The 22,906-nt window shown below is 37.7% G+C and overlaps 1 protein-coding gene across 1 annotated transcript in view; it reads right to left on the bottom strand.

Annotated features, from left to right (window-relative positions):
• ARHGAP31 (Rho GTPase activating protein 31) overlaps positions 1-22,906 on the bottom strand; it is a 91,094-nt gene that overhangs the window by 10,074 nt on the left and 58,114 nt on the right. Inside the window, exons 3-11 of the mRNA XM_088140748.1 lie at positions 22,188-22,332; positions 17,381-17,463; positions 15,539-15,646; positions 10,990-11,135; positions 8,486-8,684; positions 7,131-7,255; positions 6,035-6,094; positions 2,869-3,489; positions 6-295 (exon numbers count right to left, since the gene is read on the bottom strand). Of these exons, the coding sequence (XP_087996874.1) occupies positions 6-295; positions 2,869-3,489; positions 6,035-6,094; positions 7,131-7,255; positions 8,486-8,684; positions 10,990-11,135; positions 15,539-15,646; positions 17,381-17,463; positions 22,188-22,332 (1,777 nt within the window). The remainder of the gene's footprint in view (positions 1-5; positions 296-2,868; positions 3,490-6,034; positions 6,095-7,130; positions 7,256-8,485; positions 8,685-10,989; positions 11,136-15,538; positions 15,647-17,380; positions 17,464-22,187; positions 22,333-22,906) is intronic.

The raw sequence follows: 22,906 nt of genomic DNA, 5'->3' as shown, positions 1-22,906 counted from the left end.
CTTACCAACTCCTTTAGGTGTGAATTATCTTCTACTTTATCTACTGACACCTTCTGTGGCCAGCAAATTTGTTCTGGCATGTTCTTAATCCCAAGCTGGTCTTGACTTGCTTTATCTGTCTGCTGCTGGCTTGCAGGGATCATAAGTAGGGGGTTCTGTTCCAGGGGGAGCTTATCTTTTAAAGGTTGGCTAGTGTTGTTGCCACCACTCTTTGTCTCCTGAGTGTTGATTGTTGGTTGAGGGATACTTACAGATTCCAGCTTCTTAACAATGGCTATTTCCTCAATAGTAGAATCTATATCAAAAATAAAAAGGAGATATACAAATCTTACAAGAGGAAAAAAAAAAAAGAACAATCAAAACAAAACCAAGAAACAGTATAGATTAAAAGGTCAACTTATTCTAAATCAACCATCCTCAATATGATGCTGTCTGGATATGATGATAGTTCCAATGTTATCTGGAGGGCACCATATTGGAAATGGTAGCTTTAAACCCTTGGGCAACCATATATGGGCTGAAAGCTACAGAAAGCTCCCTTTGTTGCCTGCTAGTGTAATTTCAGATTTTTGCAGCCCATAGATAGAAGTCCTACTAAACTGTAATGGATGGATGTGTTTAATCTTCACAGATCAAAGGGCCTCTTTATGATAGCCAAATCAGCTGTGGTTAAAGTCTTTCAAGAGGTTGATTAAAGACTCATGTGACAATAAGTAATGAACCACCTTGTGGAGACACAGATTGTTACAGCCTCAAGTTTCTCATGGATCTGTGGAAGTGTCTAGCCACAATCCAACACAGAGTTAGCCATAATTTCAATAAGATTATATACACTCCATCTGGGGCAATATTCAACTGTGTCTCCAACAATAAATGTCCATGCATTTATGGAATTTAGAGAATTAATTAGACAGCTTTCTTCAGATGAATCTGCATAGAACAACCAATGGAAATGTTCACATCTGTTGCATAAAGTAAAATTTATGCTTAACGTGCTTTTCCTTTGGACAAGCGAAGAGAAAGAAAAACAGCATGGAAAGGAAGTCTACAAACGGATGTCTGGTTTTCAAAATGAAAATGATTTTCTATCCTACATATGAACGTAAGCCATCTTTATTTTGTCCCTGGATTTATGCACTTCTCAATTTGACTTTATCTATAAGGACAGATAATTTGGGGTCAACCATGACTGTGAGTTGAACAGTTCCCTGTAAGTGTGCCTGGCAGTGTAACTATATGTAATAAGGCATGGTTTCTTCTCTATATACTAATATGCCCCCCAATCTGATCTCTGCAGATACATGAAACTAACTACATTTTGCCAAATGATTATTCCTTCTCCAATATTTTTTACACTAAATGAAGTGTCACTTGAAAAATTCACAATCTTTGCCATCCCTGCCTGGAAATTGCACATATTGAACCTGGATACTTTTCCATATATAAAGTATGTGCTCTGTCATGGAGTCATGATCCTTAATATCCCAGCATCTCTACAATGCAGTGAGTGGAGTTTTTAACAGTTTCAAACTATATGGGCTACCATAAGATCTTGAGTGGTGACCTACATATTTTTAATGTGTAAATTTTCATCAGATCATTAGCTTTGCAGTCTTACAATGAGTTCTTGTGAGATTTTAACAAGAAGTCTAGAATTTACTGAGGTCTCAATGAGAACACCAGAATCTCTGAAAACCTTGGCCATTTAATTATTTAAAATATTATTTGGGGAACATTTATAGAAATTTTAGAATGTAATAGATGCCCTGGCACTCTTGGACACTGTGTTGCCAGCATCTGCTTCAGATATTGAGGATGTTACAGTAATCTGATTTAAGAGCAAATCTAGGTGTTGGTCATAGGCATATAAAATATTGTACTATGATTTTTTATGTTTTATTTTTTTAATTAAAACAGATTCAGAGAGGAAAGCAATTGGGGAAACTTAACCCATTCCTTGTCTGATGCTTTTCTGCCTCAGCTTGTCCTTTCAAAAACTTGCTTCTGTCTTCATTTCTTCCCAGTGCATGTAATAACTTCTTTGGCAATTGATTTCAGCAGACCATTGAGATTCTCTTTGTAAAGAGATCACTCCAACTGTATCACTGCAAGCCAGTTCTTTATAACGTCCTCAGAGCCTGGGATACCCAATACAAAGTCACCCATATGTCCCAACAGGCACCCTGATCCACATGACATTTTTAACAATTTTATGTAACTGGAAAAAGAAAGATTTTTCCTGATTTTAAAGAATGGAGCCAGGATACAAGTTTGATATCTATTTTTGAAAAGTCTCTGTATTCTAAAAATTAGAAGGTGACACAATATGTTGCTATATGGTCTAGATTTAACAACAAGCTTGAAGGATTAAATCAATTTTGGATTGCTATTGATAATTATGATAAGGATTGCTTTTCCTGTTAATTGGTTTTTCTTTTCTTTTGTCAATTTTATTTTAATCACTGTAATATATCTAGATTTTCATTCTTCACTGGCCAAAAGAAAAAAGAAAAAAAAAGGAATGGATGGATAGAGAGAGAGAGAGAAATAACTATTCAGGTAAACTAGCACTTTGCAACTGCTTATGCCCCCACCAAGAGAGCAACGTTATGAAAAACCAATCCCACACATGGCAAATATTTTGCAAGGATATCCATGACATGCTGTCAATATTTCAGATATGTCTCTATCGCCCACATTGGGGGTCCCTTTTGTAAACAGATTACTACAGCCTTTTCTAAGTCATGGTAGACAACAGCTTCCAAATGTTGTTGGGCTGCAACTCTCATAATCTTGACCATTTGCCATGGTTTGAGACAAGCTGTTCAACATCCTCTAGAGCATTACCCATCCCTATTCTAAGCTTACCTGTTATGGATTTGGACTCAGCCTTCTTTTCTTCCTTGACTGTGATATGCTCTAATTGGTCATGGCTGTCACCTTCAGGGACTGAGGAGATAGCACTTTCTTTTCCCAGAAAAGAAGATTCTTGAAGGCCAGAGAAGATCGCCTTGTCTTTAACAGGCAAGCGACAAGGTGTACTGTTGATACTGATGACTGCAGATACTCGAAGGGGCACTGAGACAGCAAAGGGCTCTGAGATGTTCAAGGCTTTATGTTGGTGTCGGGGGGATGCTTCCAGGGGGAATAGAGTCCCATGGAATCCCAATTTGGACATCCCATCATTTGAAGTATAGAACATACGGCATGTCTTTGGGGAAGTCTGCTCATTCTCGGGGTCTTCAATGGCCCGGAATACCTTCAGTTGCTCAGGAAGTGGTTTCGTTTCAGTTGGCCGTGGAATATCATTCTCTCCATTGTCCTCTACTCCTCCCTCTGCTCCTTTCATGGCACCTTTGAGATCCCACTCCGTGTCCTGTTTGCTGAGGTCAAATGAGCTGCTAGGTCCTCCCACTCGTGGTTTCATCACTGGAACAAAAAACCCTCCAGCCATGATTGTGCGCTTGAAATGACCTTTTTCATCATCTCCTAAGGAAGGAAGAAAGAAAGCAAAGCTGAATGTTGCCAATCTGCTCTCATAGATGGGCAACTTTTTTCTGGCCTGAGCTGTACATTGTTTATTAAACTGTTGAGGGGTTTTGTTTTAGTCTTCAAGGGCCATAGACATATGTCTGGTGATGCAGTGACTCACTCGGATTTGGGGAGAGGAGAAAGAAGAATCTAAAGGGGCTTTAAAAGAGAAAATGAATGGTAGATTGACACAACTATTGTGCTCATTTGGAGCAGAATTGGTATCATAGAACATGGACAATCTTGGGCACAAAATGGGGACCTAGAGATTATCTGAGGACCGCATGCCATGGGTTATTCATCCTAGGTTTGTTTGAACTCTTGGCTAGATAAGGCTCTTCAGGGTATTTCAAGAGCACAGAGAGAGATTAATATTCCCTTCAAAAGTCTGTCCCATCTTTATACTGGTCCAGCAAATTCCAACTTTCAGGACACCCTATGCATAGGCACCTGGGACAAACCACAGTGATGAAAAAATGATGAGAAGTGTGTTGCAACATCATGATGCAAACTCTGGCCTTTCATACTTGCATCAAGATGTCAAACACAAGTACAAAAGTGACAAGCTTTGTGTTGTAAAATTATGATGCATGGTTTATCCCTTGTCCCACTCCATCTATGCTATAATCCTATGGTAAATGTTCTGTTGAGAGTAGGGGCAATTCAAGCTGACTTAAAGAGAGCTTTTTCCTTGCACAATACTTGCTAGAGAATATTCCATTTCCTGTTAGACCACTGGCTGCATTTATTTCTAAGCTCTCCCCCATGACAATCATAATTCAAAAGCACTCACCATGACCTGCCTTTGTACCTGCAAATCTGTATTCTGTATCCCAATCATGGATTCTAGCTACTATCCATTTGGAAATTGAGATAGGGAAAAGTATATTTATTAAAAGAGAAACTTGGGGGAAGGGGATTATTTTCCACTTCCTTCTCAACTCTATCTTTTTTTCCAGGCTGAGAGGAGCAGCTGAGCAGAATGTGGAGTAAACAAAGACAGTTACCATAAAATTATTTTAAAGGATGGACAGGATGAATGTAAATATAAAGCTTGGTGTGGGGGAGTGAAACAGGGAAGAAAATGAGAGGAATATATATATTTTTCCTCTCTTCCTTTTTCTGGATCCATATTTGCAATATCCCCATTCTCTCTCTCCCCCTCCATCTCTGAATCTGTTAATGTGGATTTCCCCCCAGAAATATGAAAAAAAAACCCTCTCCCACTATTCCCCTTCTCTCCTACCCCCATAGGCTGCAGTATTGAGGGCAATATCTTAAGAAGATATTTCTTGATATAAGTAAAGCAACATCTTGCCACAAGACATGTTTGTGAAGTAGTAATAACAACAATAGGGTTTTTCTCTAGATTGTATGGCATAAATGCATAATTTTGATATAATTATAACTTTTAAATATAATTTCTGATAACCAGCCTTTCACTGTAAAAATGTTCCCATGGTGATCAAAATAAACCCAGTATCAGCGATCAGTGATCAACCAGCGTATTTTGATACTGGCCCAATTTTTAATTAAAAAACAATCAAAAAGCTTGGTGGAAAAGGATTCCTTCATTCAAGACCCAAAACTAATCTCAGCACTGGCAACAATCTAATCTCTAAGGGAAAATATATTCTACAGTTGTGGTTGGCACTCCTATGAATCCAGTCTTCCTCTAGTAATTGGATGACCCCCAAAAAAGGCTTCTCTGAGAAGATATTTAATGTTATAGGAATGAAAATAAAGGGAGAGGCACTCCTAGAAGTAACCAAATCCTAAACCATTTGCAGCTTTATATATTAAAATTAATCCTCTGAATTAGGTTTGATCAGATACAGCTGACTTGTGCAGCTCTTTAAGAACTTACATTAAGTAGCCTTGCACTAATGAACTACTGTAGTCTACAATTTTGTAACTACTTCTGGCACAGATTGCAAACTCTGAACCATCTTCAACAGCAGCTCCAGACAGAGTGTACCTCAGAAATCTAGGAGATTGCCAGAGCATGGGTTACTGTGGAGAGTTCATTCTTATTCATCTCATAAATTCCACAAAGAAAATGGCCTTGGCAAGATGCTACCACACAAACTGGAAAGTTGCTCATAACATTTACAGATCTCCCAGACTGCATAAAGCTTTGAGCAGAGTATCCTTACAGGAACTCCTCCTATTCAAGGAACTGAAATTTTGCTTAAACAATAGTAAAAGTCTTGACTATTTTTCTTGAACTATGAATTCATCAAGGAAAAGAAGATGATGGGGAAAGGCAAGTGGGGACTGAGTACTTTTTGGTGGGTTTCCAACCTGCTGATTCTATGAACAGGACTGCATGTGCATGCAATAAAGTCTGCAAAACTTTCTGAATAAATAAACAGATTAATATAAACAGATATACAGTATGTCCATCAAAACCACACAAATTCAGCTTCTGCTACTAAAAATGCCCAAATGAATCAGCAGATCTTGACTCCTCCGCATTTGATATACACTGACCAAGCCTTACCTTCTACTGGAAGTGAACACAGCGAGTCCATGCTTTTAGCTGGTCGAATGGTTGCTTTTTCTGTAGAAAGGAAGGATGTAACATGTTTAAAATATAACCACACACTGCAGTTGGAAATGAAAATTGTTAACAAGTGCAGCTGCAAAGCAGAAAATTATTCAATATCCTGAGAATACATACAGCTCTAGCTTTAATCTATGGTTAAAGCTAAGGCTCGCCAACTAACAAGGTACAAGATTAGTGCGGTGCAGTGCCTTTCTTAACTTTTTTTTAGCTCAATGAAAAAAGCCAGGTTTTGTTCAATATGTTTATCTGTCAAAATGGAGATATGATTTTTGCAAGGATTTCCTAAGCTGCTTATTCATAAACAGCCATAATTGTGCATTGTTCTTATTCAAGGAGCCCGCCATCTTCTTCCTAGGAACAGTGTTAGGCTGTTAATCAAGGCTGGATTATTTTCCTCATCCTTTCTTATTGTGACAACTGTTTGGACACCTGTCCTTCATGTGAGATACTTATCTGAAACTGCTAATAAATATATTTCTTTCAAGAATTGAAAGCTATGTATAGTGATAGCATCTTCTTTGTACTGCAAGGACTGTTGGAGGGGAGCCAGTACATCTCTTTAATGAGATACTGATTATCTCATAAGAACTCTAATCAGAAACACCAGACAAGATGAGGTGGACACATGTTCTGGGACTCCTTAGTAAAATGACTGGTATAGGCATATTCTTAGTAACAGCTTGAGCAGACACACGTTTGACCTCTGCCTGCACATGCATTCAGTAAATTCAGAAATGCATGTTCAACACAATAAAATAATAGACAGTATTCACAACAAGAATTTCATAGGCTTTGGACTATGACTGCCTTTCATTGTCCTACTGAACTGATACTTGGTATGATGCAAGAGGTTAAATATGCAATCTCCCCCATGCTCTTGTCGAGCATCATTCATACTGGCTTTTAATCCTTGTAACTTTATTAGCATGAATGATCTTTTGCAAAGTGCTAGAACGTTTTTCTGCTGGGCAAGGGCAAGCTAAGGAGGAAAAGATAAGCTACATTAATGAAGGCCATAGAGAGTCTTTACCAGAGATCTTCTGTCCTCGAACAAACACACTCCCATTGCGGCTCAATTTAGTCTTAGCTTCTGAACCTGACCGGCCCAGATTAAAAATGGACTTCCATTTCTTGGACTTCGTGGATAATTTTCTCCTGAAAGATAAAATCAGAGATCAGTAAATGAGTAGCAATGCTTAACAGTAAGATTAATAAATGTTTAATGTGTCACTTTTATTTGCCTTCATTTCCTCTCAGATTTTATTTTACTGCTTTTCAACAGGCTTGCCATCTCCAGCTAAAAAAAGATCAGGTGGCAGATGGTGCGAAGACTTTTGTTTGAAACATAGAAGGTTCCTGCCATCAGAGCAGCCAAGAGGCAAGATAGTTTGACCCAGAAAATGACTTCTTTCCCTGACACCATTAATGATATATGTTGATATTATATATAATGCGGGAAATGGCCCTTCATGACTGGCCAACTCCACCCAGTGAATTTATGGGTAAAATAACATTTGATCTCAGGCCTCTAAAGTTCAGTACAGTCTGCCAGTCGTGCTAATGCTTCATGAGATTCAGAAGTTTATTGCTTTTATAAAGATGTGGCTGTGCAGACTATAATTCATGTTATAGCAATATGGTCAAATGCCGTATGCCAACAGAAATTTAAGTAACTAGAAAGCACTGATGACAATTCCATTGGGGCTGGATAGCATAAGTCTCACATAACTTCTTTTGCCATCTTGCAATAGTATCTGAACTGTGCACAAGAGTAAAATATAGACTTATCAGCTATGCTACACAAATAAGCCCAATTATAAAGAATGAAGATTCAAATAGACATTGCATGTGCAATTGGAGTAGGTTACCAGTAGGTGGCTGTCTCATCACAGGTGCCTCAAGTCTTTGAATTCCACTCCTCTTGATCAAACATTTGAAATGAAGCCAAGCAGAAAAGCTAATCCTATATCCATCTGTCTGCCTGATACTGGAGGTACTGACACTGACCAGGCTTTGATATTATCCTTCTCACAGCAATGTTGAGGGATTAGGGGGGAAAGTCTATATATTTTTAGCGCATATTCCAAGTTCTGATGTATCTATACTGTGCTGGGGAATATGGTTCCTTCTCTCAAAACTGCACTAAGCTTATTAATGGAAGATATCAATGGGTGATGGAGTGGGGCAGAAACAGTGTTTCTCTCATAGTGCTTGGCTGCGCACCATTATAGTTGGTGTGAAATTGGCTCCACACCAATTGCACCTAACCACATGCATTGGAGCACCAAAGAAGCAGGGTTAGACAATGGTAGACCCTTGGATGCTATGTTCTTTCATTTGCCTTTTGTGTTCAGTTTTCAGATACTAAAAAAAAGGACCACTTACTTGCTGTCTGGTAGGTCAAGGACAGTATGGAAAAAGGAGCCTGTGACTGGCACAATTTCTGGCAAACTGTTCTCCCTTCGTTCTTTGCGGGCAGGGTGACAGGCTGAGAGGCTTCGGGCCTGAGCTTCTTCCAAGCTCACCAGCTTCATTGGCAGAGAGGTGGAAGGCAGAGTTAGGCTCTTCATCACGGGTTTATTCTCTGGAAAACAGGAGGAGGAGACATTAGAACTTAGCCTAATTTGGGATGGAAGATGGGAATGGCAGAGAGAAATGGAAAGGCATCAATAGATCTCTCAAGCATGGTCTTTAATGAATTAACCTTCCCAGTGAAATTAATGTTTGCAAATGTGCTTCTTGGACAAATTCACTTCTTTCCCAGTAATTCAATCTAGCACCCTGCCCTCCACCCCAACAGTGCCTTGGTCATCAGCCATAGTCCAAAGTGCTCTGGCATGCATCTTCTCAACATGAGGGTCGTTATTTGTGCTGAACTTTGGGAAAACTAAGCTCTTTTTCTAGTTTTTAAGGTGAAGCAACTCTTCTCTCCCATCCAGATTATTTTGGGAAATTTGTTCCGAAAACTGTTTTGCTTTTCTTATTCCACACGGACTGCAATTGTTAGCAGGAAGTAGGAACTTACAACCCTGGAACTCAAAAAACAAAAGTCCTGATGGTTAAAGACAGCTTTCCCAGCTTCAATATTAGCACTTTGGGATTTCTTGTAATTAACAGTGTTATTAATTGATATACTAGAAAAGCCATGGCAAAGAAAGCTCACTCCCAAACACCCTTTATAGTAAAATGGAGGCAAACCCAGATAAAACCGAAGTGAAACACAATAAAACTGAATGGATAGGAAAAAATCTTATGATTTCATTTAATTTAAAATAATATTTGGATCTTGTTATTACTATTATAAAGAAACCATTTAAATTGTGTCTTCTGAAAGCCTCTATCATGTTATATTCATGTGGACCAGTTTATAAGAGAGACTGGGAAAGTCTTCTAATACCTCTGCAACTTTTATTTGGTACTACTCATGATATGTGGTGAAAACAACCCCCTTAACCTGAATGTTTTGCCATTAACAGCTGCCAGAAAGGAACAATTTAAAGCATCCTGTCCACATGGCAGCTGGAACATATGAGCCCATACTATTTACACCTTCTTCTTTTTTAAGATTGTTATGGGGCAGATCTACTTCTAAACTGATTTTTCAGCTTGATGGCTGCTCTAGTTAACAAGTTAGCACAAGGACAGATAACATAACATCCATGGATAGTAATGTGTTTGAGACAACTTTCTTAGCACAAGATACACTCCCTGCCATACTTCACTTCATTTTTTTCCTAAAAAATACTCTTTTAATCCAAAACTTGATATACTGGAAACCAACAAAGTGAAAATCAAGGTGGCAGCTGCTAGTATCATTTCTTTTCCCCAGGAAGGTTTCTGGTCCTCACAATATTCTTAGCGAAAATTAATGTGGAGATTGTAATTCAGTGCTTTGTTTGGAAGTATGTCCACTGGCTCAGGAACAAGACCAAGGTAATCGGGGATCAGAGAATATTTGAGACACTAGTGATGTAAGGGCAACCTCACCAGTTTTATTGTCTTTTGTTAAATGGAAACTTTATGCCTGACCATACCCAACCTTACCATTGGATGGACAAACTCTGCATGGCAGTTAATTAGTGACAGCAATATTCTCTCAACATTTGAATGTGTCCACCAGCCCATCAAAATGCCTATTTACGATAGTTGGTAAACATTTAACTTAGTGACTCTTCCTATACTCTCATGACTCTTCCTATACATTTTTTTGGTGATGAGTTACTGTAACAACATGAACTGGGTCAATGATGAGCCAAAGTTCTGAAATCACAAGTCAAGTTCTCCCTGCAGTTGATTTCTCTTTTCCATGGTCCCTTTTTGCTTTCCCAAGCAACCAGGTTGCAAGGTCAAAAGGGATGAGCAACAAAAGAGAATAATGAAAGCTGAGGCTTCTTCCTAAATCCCCATGGTTCAATCTTCAATGAACCAGAATATTTGGAACTTTTTTCCCAATGTAAACTCTGAAGATTTTAGCTCTTTATTCCTTTTGTGCAAAAATTGAGGGACTTGTAAAGGCTGGATCTTCCCAAGCTTACTAATGGTTCTGAAAGCAATTCAAAAAAGTCTTAAAGGACAAAATCAATTACAAATTGAGATGGGAGACTTTTGTCCACTATTAGTCAGGCTTCATATTAGATTAGTCATATCAAAACATTCTACTTTTAAAAATATTCATGTGCTTCATTTCCTTCTTCTATTTTATTTTTTTAATAGTATTGGGATTCAGGTGCACTGGATGAGTACTTCATGAGACCTAAATAATGAAAAGCAATATAAATAGGTTATGTGCTGGGAAGAACTAAGCTTATTGGCCAAAAGAGTTCAGGTGGATTTGGAAATGGTCACTGCAGATGTAGTCAAAATACAGAAAATAGTTGAGAAGGACTTACCTTCATTCTCCTTTGGCCTGACACAAACGTCGTCACTGAAGATCTCATCCACATGGTTCAATATAAACTCTATCACCAACTGTTGGACTCGCACTTCCAAAAAAGCTGCATCTCCATTGCAGCCCACTGCCTCAATCTCCTTTGACCTAAGCCACAGTCAGGGAAGCAGTTGGAAGAACAATGAAATATCACACCACCAAGGCACTGCTTATGAACAAGAAAATTAAACTTCCTAAAATGCCATGTCTGTAACTTTCTAACAAAAGTACTATGTTACAGCAGCAGAGATTTTATCCACAATCTAACTGTAAGCCTTTTTGTTTTCCATTCCTTTGATTACCTTGTTCTCCTTATACTATATACATATACAAATCCAAATATACACATTACATACATTGAGTTATATGTGGTACATCTTAAACAGCATGATCTCTATGAAAGATTTAAAATAAAAACAAGGTTGCCATACCATAGTTTGTTTATAGAAAGATAGAGGCTGAAGTTAATCCCTTTAGTCCAAAGAACCTTTCTATTTTCATCAATACCATCATATTGTTGGGTAGCAAAATGAAGCCAATCACAAGAACCTGCACTACTCACTTTCAAAATGCTGCAAGTCAAGGTAGACAATCAGTTTCAAATGGGCTCCAGACAAATGTTTTGGGGATTGCATGCCAGAGTGGGTGCAGCCATAGACCCAAATTAACAGAGCTAATATAAAGCAAAGAAATAGTTTGGGCCTAGAACCACACTCGTGTATCCTCTGTTCACTCATACACTGTTCACACATTTAGACTCCCAAATTCTTCTCCCTGCTCAAAAACCAGAGCAATTAGATTTTAAGATATACTCTGCTAGAGTCGATAAAGTCTGCTTTAGAGCTTAAGTGCTGCACAGAGGGGACAACCCTTACAGACATCAATCAAAGCCTTGGAGAGCAGTGAACTCTTCAAAAATGCAGCAGAAGTCTGCAGGCAGTCTTTAAACACTGCGATATGTCTTTCATTGAGCATTTTCCCCTTTTCCTGGCCTAGAAAGAAGAGTCTGAACCCGGGAGAAAATCTTAAAAGGGAACTTCCACAGGCTGTATTCAGCTCATAGTTCTTTATCACTTCTTTTGGGTGAAACAAGTGAAAATAATCAACACGGTAGAGTCAAAACATAGATTTTAGAAGGACAGCAAGGGAGGAATCAAAAGGCTGGATAATGGATCATGGCTGAGAAGAAAAACTGTTTCATGAATGGTACATGTATCCCAGAACAATCCTAGTGTAAGCTAAAAGAAATCTCAGGAATAGTCATCCCATTAAACAGATTCAATTATCCAGATTGGTTTTTTGTACATGGATTAGTGCAGAGATTTGCTCAATTAGCAAAATGTCTTTGGCAAGCCTTTATAAAAGGAAGACCAACAAATATTGCAGACAAAGATGAAGCACAATATAACAAGCTCCTTCCCTAGACCTCATTAAGTCAGGGGTTGAAAGAATGTGACAAAAACTCCAATTGATTTCACTGCCTTTTATCAAACTTTGTAATGGAAATTTTAATAATCCTTCCCCTAAATAGTATCCTTAAGATGTGCTAGCCTTCAACCTCCCCAATTCCTTACACCTAGGAGGATAATTAAAAGACAGCCAATATGGTGCAATGGTTAGATATCAAATTAGGAACAAGGAGCTCCATGTTAAATCTCTCTTCAAAAAGAAGCCCACTGCATATATTCTTATGCTAGCAAAGATTTCTCAGGATGAAAGATATTTAACATCATATCCAATGTGAAGGCATTTCTTAAAAGGGCAAACAACATCAGCCGGAGTGGGGTGTGGGGGTGTCAGTGATAATGATCACTATGGCTGCTTTCCTTATCAAGCAAATGCCAGTTATGGAATCAGCACTTTCTGTCTCGTCAGGCCCCTCACTCCAGCTGATCCTGTTAGCATTTTTTAAAAGCTGGCCAAACTAAAGCACAAGCATCCAGTATTGTTGAGTGGGATAAAATGGGTGGAGGAGGGAAATGCTTGGTTGTCATATTCAGCTTCCTAAAAGAAGGATAAGATGCAATGTTATAAATCAACAGTGTACCATTGTTTTACAGCAGACCAGACAAATAGAATAGCACAAGACATAATCAAACATGAAACATATCTCAGCCAACAACATTATGTCAGCAAAAATAAACAGCATACCCAAGCAAGGATTGTTTCAGATTACTTCAAAGAACATTCTGATGAAATGCTTATCTGAGCTGCACTACCTTAAAGCTGCTGCCTAGTGGCAGAAATTTAAGTCCCATTTCTATACAGCAATGAGCGAAGACAAGAGCCTTAAAGTGCATAGCAAGCACTTTAACGTGAACACAAGATCTAGTTTTACAGGAAGCCTCCCTCTAATGCAGCAGATTATTATAGATGCAATGTGTGGATGCCCCAGGAACTCCAGAACTCTACCTACCTACCACAACAGAACTTAACAACCCTTGCCAAGGGGCAGATGAGCCAGGAGTTCCACTTTCTAGACAACATTCCGAGCATCAATGTAGCAATTCTACTTACAGCTGGAGCTGCTGCAACTCAAGCTGATCCACAGGATTTAAACTTATCTCTGAGTAGAACCATCACTTCAAAACATCAAGTGGGAAAGGAGGGGAAAACATCAGAAAAGAACATCACAATTCAACTTGATGAATTTTGTGAGTTTGTGCTTTAAAAAAAAAGTCTGCTTTGTGTTTCTCATCACATCAATGGTTTGGTCCAAATAATCTCTCCTTCCAGCTCCAACTTCACCCACCTACCCAAAAAGCAGAAGCAGATAAATTCTTTCTTATCTTGACATGCCAAAGTGTTACTGAAGAAATTATCTCTGGGCAATACAATCCTTTGTAAAGCTAATGGCTGGAGTGCTAGATAAAACTCAGAAGGGATTCCATCAACAGGATAGCCTTGTAAGGGAGGTACAACTACTTTTCATGTCTCCTTGGGATCCAGATTTAGAAAAGAAGTGAAACTTCTACCACAAAAAAAGTAGATGGACTGTGCAGGAGACAGAATTAAGGTTTAGAGCAGTTCAATAATCCAGTGCAAAGATAGGGACATGTTTTACCTTGTATTTTCTGAGGGTCTAACCTTAGGCATCTTGCTGACCAGACTGGTATCCCTGGACAGACTCATTTTTAGTAGTAGTTCACACGTTATTGTCACATACACACAATGGATAATTCTACTAAGAACCTTATGCTTCCAAACTACTTGAAACAAGTGGATCTGTGCAATAGTACTTCCATAATCAAATTCATTTCAATTTGCACAGAGAAATACTGTGTCAGATTTGCCCAGTACTCTTCATGAATTATTGCTATAACTAATACTAGGAACTACAGCATAGCAGTGAGTGTGTGTGTATGTGTATATCCCCTCCTGTAGCTTGTGATGAGGACACCCGATGCATCTGACAAATGGGCATGGTTACAACAAACACACAAAAAGAGTTGGGATTTTGTAGTTCCTTTCCTAATTTGGAGGGGATGTGTCTGAGACTTTGTTTTTTAAACTGTACAAAGCCTATTTTAGGAGTTACAATACCATTTTCATGTCCCACTGCAAAATACTGTGGAACTACACCAATTTTCAGCAATTGTTTTACCAAATTTTGAGAAAAGCTCAAAAAAGGGGCTTGGTTCCCTTCTCCAGCCATGGCCTATTTGACCAGATCACCAGACTTCAAACCCCAGTTTCTCCTTCTGGTCTCTTAAAACTATAACTTTAAAAAGGCCATTGGTCCTGGTTCAAATTAAATAAAACATTGTAGTTACCAATAGAAGCGAATGTGTACACTATAACACTGTAGTTAGTTAAAAACTGAAAGAGTTTTCACCTCCTTACATCTCGATAGGAAAAAATTATATCTCATGAACATGACACTAAGTGTATGTTTAATATTATATGTGCAGTGACCAAACATCTTTTATTTCAGAAAGCTGTCCTTTAAATTTATTTATTTTTCAAAAACTAATTTTCGTCCTTTATTTTGGTCACTTAACTTTTACCATACAAATGGTACCACTTAACATAAACTCTTTCGCGTTCATGTGAAAAATATGGAAATTGAATTGCCTTTTTAAAATAAATTTACATATGCTGCTTGATTTTAGGGATTTTATTAAAATATGCATTTTTGTACTGTTTTTATTTTGCTCTTGAATTTTCCTTTGTAAAGCAATTAATTTTTTTTATCTTTAGGAATCTCTTTCAGATTTGCCCCTTTTTCAAGTTTGTCCTTTACTTTTTCCAAGAAAATATGGTTACCTTAATTATATGTTACCTATATATATTTTCATGGCCCTCACCAGCTTTTAGGGCCATGAAAATGGGAAAACAAGAGAACAAGGAAATGCTCAGATTCACCTCCCTCATCAAAATGTGATTGTATGCTTTTCCCCACAGCTGGATTTGTCCAGAAAGTGCCTTCGTATACAATTCCTATACATTTCCATTAATGGTCTCAATATTGCCTTTAGGATGAAGCAAAACAGTAGGTTCATTTATCATACCTAAGTAGATTAGGTGCCCACACTAAAGCCAGGTTCCTGGTATGCATGTTGGTCATGCTGCTGAAGGATGCCAGAAGTGCCAGGTGCTTGCTTAAGTATTCCAGGGTCCTGAAATAAAGTAGTCAAGACAAACCAAGAACAAATATGACTATTGCAATGTGCCCTACATGAGGCTACCAGGAAGAGGTGCAACTGTACAATACTAAGGCCTATGTTAAAATCTGTACTGATCATCAATTATTTATAGGGTATATTTTAAGGTGACAGCACCTGGCTGACAATGAAAACTAAGCTGGATTGGGACTGGATATGCAATCTTTTTGTAGCCAGGGTTATATTGGCCTTTTTATATATATATAATTTTATTGAAAATTTTTAAACACAAGAATAAGACTAATACAAACTAAAATAGAGTGAAAAACAGAAGAGAAGAGAAGAGAAGAGAAGAGAAGAGAAGAGAAGAGAAGGAAGGAAGGAAGGAAGGAAGGAAGGAAGGAAGGAAGGAAGGAAGGAAGGAAGGAAGGAAGGAAGGAAGGAAGGAAGAGGCAAAAAGAAAAAGAGTAGCAGAAAAATAGAAAAGAAAGAAAAAAGATAAAAAGAAGTGGCTTCCGATCTTCTTTATAGCAGTTATAAGTACAATTATAAATTATCTCTTTTTCTATAGTTACATTGTGACTCTCTTCTTTCTACAATCTATTCTATCTCATTATCAAAACCATAAATCATAAGTTCACCTTTTTCTTTTTTATGCCATAAGTCCAAATGGGGTTTCCAGTCACCAATAAACATAGATATTATCTTGGTCACACTGGCCTTTGAGTGGCTTGCTAGGATCCATGTTCTATCCAAAAACTTGAAGATGCCAAAATAAAGGTGTTTGAGGACAGAAACTACATTATTTTTTTATTAAAAACTAAATTAATAAATTGCTGTTACATGAAATTAAATGCAGCTAATGTGATCATTCCCCATAGTTATATTTCCCACCTTCTGCCACATTAAAAATTACAAATTTGATAGCCATTCCCAGTGGGTCTGGGGGCTGCAGCAAAGTTTGGGCCATGAGGACCTCAAGTTCCTCATTCTGGTCTGCAACTTCAGCTACTAATGCATTGGCAACTTTTTCCCACTTTTTTCCCCCTCCTGCAATCTTTGTTTTCTTCTTCTTACTCTCATTTACCTCTTATTGGAGGCCATGGGATCTCACAAACCCAGTGTTCCTCTGACTAAACATCTGAAACCGAAGACACAAAACTGATCTATCCTGAGCTATGCAGAACCTCATCTTGAACTATCTTGAAGCCACAAGTGATTGAGGAGCCAGCTGATTGTGCTGCTATCTACAATGGTGTTTATACAGCAAAGACTCAAAACAAAGAATGTTTTATGATTGAAAATATTTTAATTGACAATAAAGGCTTCCTGGAATTTGAAAAAGATGTGATGGAGACCTGATAGACATCAGTAATAGATAAGTAACCATGAAACAAAAGGTAAGCACTTCCTACGTGGAAGAACATTGCTGGAAAAAAGATGGTGTGGGTAGGTGGGGAACAGTGTTGTTTAGTCCTGACTGACTAAACCAACAGTTTGCCTAATGCAAGTTCCTGTCTCTTTCATTAATACATTACAAATGTAACTAAAATACAGTATATTAAGAAAATAGATCATATTTTGTATAAGCCATGTGGTTGAGCACTATTTGGTTAAATAGTGGACTATTCAGTCATTTAAATAATTAAGAGCAAAGAAAGGAAAATATTCAGCAATCTCAATATAAAGGAAATTTTTCTGATGTTACCTGCCTGCAACCCACAATAACTACTAAGATTTCTCCTTTACCTATAATGTGACGGTGGAAGTTCCTGGATAACATTTTGAATCTGGGCCAACTGCTCTTTCTCAGGGAAGCACGAGATTGCTTCCTGCAACGAGACCAACAAAAAGGAATCAAAAAGTTGTCGGCTGAAAAAGTATTCAAGGACCAATTAGTTCACAACCATTTACTGAAGGCAAAAACAAAGTTGACCACAATATCATTGCCAAACTGATGCACAAAATGAACAAACATGGAAATACAGTAATGCCTGCAGAAACCGAGGAAAACCAGCAGCAGCCTTCTATCAAGTTGGGGCAGCAAAATCATTGTAATACTTATTAGAGGATAATGAAATTTGGGGAATTAAAAAAAAAAAACAGAATGTGATGGTGATCATTAGCTTACAAGGAGATTAAGCAATTGCATAAAAAATTGATCTGCCGAGTGCTATTCGTCATGAGTGCTATACACAGAAGTTTTCAGTTCGGAAGTGGTATAACAATTAGCATTTGGGGGAAAAATATTTCTGTCTTGTATTGCTCATGGTCTTATTACAAATGCCAAAGCTGTAAAAATGGGGTCTCTGCCTCAGTCAGTTTTATCCAAACTGGCACTTCCCAGATGACTTGGGACTATTGAACACAATGATGTCTAGAAAGTAGTTTTTTAAAAAATACTGGCTTCAGTAGGATAAACATAGGGAACACTTTACAGTATGTTTATTTGTCCATCAACCTATCTATCTAACAACATGAATTGGATCTCTGAGGACTGAAGCAAGAGTCCTTCTTCCTATTACCTGGATATGTCAAGGATTGCAAATGAATCTTCTACAGATACAGCATGAGTTCTTCAAGAACTAAATGGAAATGGCATCTTTGGGCTCCAGTGAGCAATTTGCTCCCATCACAAATATAACCGTTTCAGACTTGGGTTTCTCCACCTCTGCTCATGGTCTCTGTTCACAGGAGATAATTGCCACTTCTCCCTGCAGATGCCATTTGCATTTAGAAGAAGGTGCAAGTTTGGCTTAGAGTTGTACTTTGAGGCAGGCTTCCTGATAGAAGAAAATGCATATTCAAACTAATGAGTCATACAGACAATCAGAAGGTAAACACTCCTGAAGGCGTGCAATTTTGCCACTTATTTGTACTGCCTGTGATTAGAGGTCAATCATATCCGATTCAGAGCTGCTTGGGAGTAATCTTCCCCCATTCTGCTGCAGGCAAATATTTTGGGGTTACTCATTAATTTCTCCTACCAAATTAGCACCTCAGTTACAAGAGAGTTGTACAAAGTTTTACTTACACCAAATCAGATCAATGATTCACCAAGACCCATATTAATAAAAACAAAGGAAGATGATGGCTGCTTAATTGAAACTTCCTCAAAATCCTTCTAATTATGAATAGGCTGCCCAGAAGCAAACTGTTGAATCTAGAGTTTTGTTTCTACCATTAACAGTGCCTTCTCCCTGTGTCCATTTCATTTTAAAATTCTAAATATATCCATTAAAAAGACAAGGAGAAAAAGGGAAGAAGGGGGGGAAAATCACCACCAAAAAGAAATGCATTATTTTATGAGCATTACAGAAAGAAAAACATTGTGGAATCCTTGGGGTTCTCTGAGCTTGGTTGTTTTCTTGCAAACGTTTCGTTATCTGGCTAGGTAACATCTTAACGAAATGGGTAACGAAACGTTTCCAAGAAAACAACCAAGCTCAGAGAACCCCAAGGACTCTACAGTTCAACCCTGAGCTACACACATTCGCTTCTATTAGAAAAAACATTGGCACTTCTATTACCTGTATTTTCAATGAGCAATCTAATACAGTGTGTTTGGATGTGGGGGAACACAAGGCTATGCTACATTAAATATTAACTATCATAATTAAGTGTCTGCATAGAGGTTGTATGGTTTGCATGGCATTAGATTGTAAATACGTAACAGTAATGAGCACCTTAGGAATGTAAGTATAAAATCTGACAAGAGCTAGTATATTCTGCTTCCACTTAAGGACCATGAAATTCATTATTTAAAGTATCAAAGCATTCATATTGTTCTCACAGGAGCACCGTAAGTTAAGTCCACACTGTTCGATCCCATGTCATAGGCAGAATCAAAGGAGATGACTAGCAGTTCAGCTAAGACCAATTATAATGTGGGGACTGATTGTGCCAGATATGAAAAATAGGTAGATAAGGCTGAAGCAAACTTTTTAAATGAAAGGCTACTGCATTGGTGGAAAAAGCTGAACCTTTGTTTCTAGCCTCTGGAGTGTGCCTATGTATTTGTTTACTTCTGTAAACAGTACTTTATGAGGATCAGAAACTAATCTTGAAAAATCTTAGCATTTGATTGACAGAATAGCAGTGAGGCAAATTTATGCCATGCACTCCTCTAGTTAATTAAACAATGATATATGGTCCTAGAAAGAGAGCAGGCTTACCTAGAGGGCAGCATTATGGATGAATAGAATGGAATTTAACAAGGAAAAATGCATCTGATAAGAAAAATAAAAAGCATCAATATAGGATGGGGAGACCTGGTTAGGCAGTAATACATATGAAAAGGAACTGGATGCCCTTGTTGACTACAAGTTAAAAATGAGCAAATAGTGTGATACAGGTACTTAAAAAGCAGGTTCTATCTTGTGGTGGATTAACAGGCTCATAAAGTCCAGATCATGGGAATTGTTCTACTTTACCCTGTCCATTTAAAAAGAACAATAATAAATTGGAGCAAGTTCAGAGGAAGGCTACCAAGATGGCAAGGGTTCTGGAAACCAAGCCCTACTAGGAATACTAAAAAGACTGGGATATGTTTAGTTTACAGACAAGGGAGCTATAATAGCAGTCTTGGAACATCTGAGGACACAACCCGATGATTCGGCCCTTTTTCCCCTCCATGGGTAATAGACTAGTCCCCAAAACATAAAGAAATCAAACACTAAATAAAAGGGTCTGTATAAAGCATAAAGGCTCTGGCTGATTTCAGGTATTAAAATGCAAACATTCAATAATGAAGAGGATAAATTCTACAGTTGGAGTATCTGTTCAATTTTTCTGGAGTACCTATTTTGTGGAAATTTCAAACTTTAATCAGAAAAGATGGAAAGCCCCACTCTTTTCCAGTCTCAGACTATAACTTTTCTAGAATTCTGTCCCTAGTTTCAAAAATGATCGTTTTTCTTTTTCCAGAAAAAGGAGAGAAGTGACCTTGTACATGACTGATGTCCATGTCTCACTTGAGGAAAAATGAATTGGGAATACAGTCGGCAGGAAAACCTGTATTCTGTTTAAATTCTGCCCACAGCATAGGAACAACTTTTACAACAGATACAGTCAACTGACTTTTTAATCATTAAGTTCACCTTTACTTTCCCAGAAATATAAATAACTTCCACTTTTTATTTTAATTGATTGTTTGAATTAATTCTACCATTTATATGTAAGATGATGGTGCAACGTAAGTCAGGATTTATGCATCTTACCAGCTGAAGACCAGTAGGTTAAAAGAGCATTCAGCAAGATGCCCATGAACAAAAATATTTGAAAGGGACTTTTGACTCAGATTGTTTGCTGTATGTGCTGTGTACTGGGAAAGAATATAATACTTCTTCTAAAGCAATTACATGCAAAATAGATTTGTTTCAATTTTTAAATAGGCTCAAATCACATTCTAATATGAACTGACCTCACTCATATTTCTCAAACTAGAATGAGAAGCAGAACATAATTATACTTCTCTAAATTGTGTGATGTATTTCTCCAATTAAAAACTATGTACAAAAATTCAGGAATTAGAAAATTGTGTACTATGAAAATTCATATGTGTATGTACGTATGTACAAAAGCCATGTAAAAAAGCATGCGGACACTTAATTAGTACGCAATTAATTTTTGTTTCAAAAAAATGAAATCCTATAGAAAATGAACCAGTCAAATTTGTTCAGACATACAATCAGGTCCCTCACCTTGACAGAAAATCACTTTTATGATGCTTCTGTCATATTAATGACAGTAGGTCAAAATCTGTGCGGTGTCATGATCCAAGCCCCACTCCTTTTGTATGTACATCAACCTCACACACATGTAAAAAGGATGGGGGCTGGACAACAATTCCAAATCCACCATCTTTCAGATTTTGCCTTCCTACATGAGGCAATGTATTCATGACCTTCAAAGCCAATAGACTCCTTTCCTCCAGGTGGCCCCATATGAGGCAGCTGACAATCTGATGGAACTACCTTTTTCCTAGATAACACCTACTCTGCTTTTATAAGGATCACAAAAAGTAAATGCATCAGCACAAACTGGAATACCACTCAGTTTGGCATTCTCGCAAAGAAACAACAATTGTACCTCAAACATCAAAAAAACAATTCAACTCATTGCTTGCATTTAGCCTTAGAATAACAAGTTAGGGACTGCACCCCCCTTGGGAAAAAAAAAGAAGGTAGGGTAAGGATGAAGAATTAGGTAAGACAGGGACTAAAACTACTGTATATATGTTTAATTTACATTTAGTATCTATATTTCCATGTATTTAATACTTTTCTCTTTCCATCATAAAAATTACCATATGGCAAACACTGAATAACCCTGGGCTACATTATTCTTATTTTTTGTCTTTTGGGGTAAGTAATTACAAATGCATTTAAGCTAGATTCAAGTTAAAGCCTGGGAGTAGGCACAGGATGAAATTCAGAAATTTTGAGGAGACCCAGGAATGTTATATTTCTTGTCACAGCATACACAAAAATGGAATGCATTGAAAACTGCAATAACTCTTTCATCCATAATGAAAATAAGGCAGAAAACATCTCACCGTGAATTTCTTGTAAAGTTCATATGTGAGAAGAGGATTGGGTAGTTCCCTGAAGTATAACTTGCAGAGTGATCCAACACAGTGAATATCTTGTAGGTAAACTTCCCTAGTCAGGTCTGGGCATTGATCTGAGCCAAACTCTTGTCTGCAACAACAGAGAAGGGGACATAATGGGGCTGATGAACAGAATGAGATGGAAACAAAATTCATATCTTCATTTTACAAAAGAAAAAAGGTATTCTGAGTGGGTGACAAAAATCTGATAATATAATACTGTACCTAGCCATGTAAAACCTGTTCGACACCAAGGATCACCATGGAAACCTATCATAACCTTGAGAGTTATATGGATTCTGCATATTCTAGTTGCAGATACTGTAATTAGTATGGTTTAAATGCCATTTACATGAAGACAATCTAGTATAAGCCACAGTTGAGCTAGTGGCCATAATTTTGAAGCCTGTCCAAGGACAGATTCACAGAAAACTACAGTACACATACATACATACATACATACATACATACATACATGGAAATAAGACTTTCAACTTTTGTGCCCCACCACCACTGTGTAAAAAAGTGTTTGAAGTGGAATGAATACAAGCCCCAGAGAAAATATATATGTATGTAAGTAAGCACCATTCATATATTCATCCCTTGTCTCCAGTTGACAAATTGTACAACTAGACCTTAAGCTGTAAGGTATGTACATAAGCTTT

This window comes from Python bivittatus, unplaced genomic scaffold (assembly GCF_059951505.1).
Source record: "Python bivittatus isolate LINGU-HERP-01145 unplaced genomic scaffold, Pbiv_v1 ctg000340_np1212, whole genome shotgun sequence".
NCBI lineage: Eukaryota > Metazoa > Chordata > Lepidosauria > Squamata > Pythonidae > Python > Python bivittatus.
Note: the sequence above shows the minus strand (reverse complement) of the source record. Positions and strands in the feature narration are given on the sequence as shown.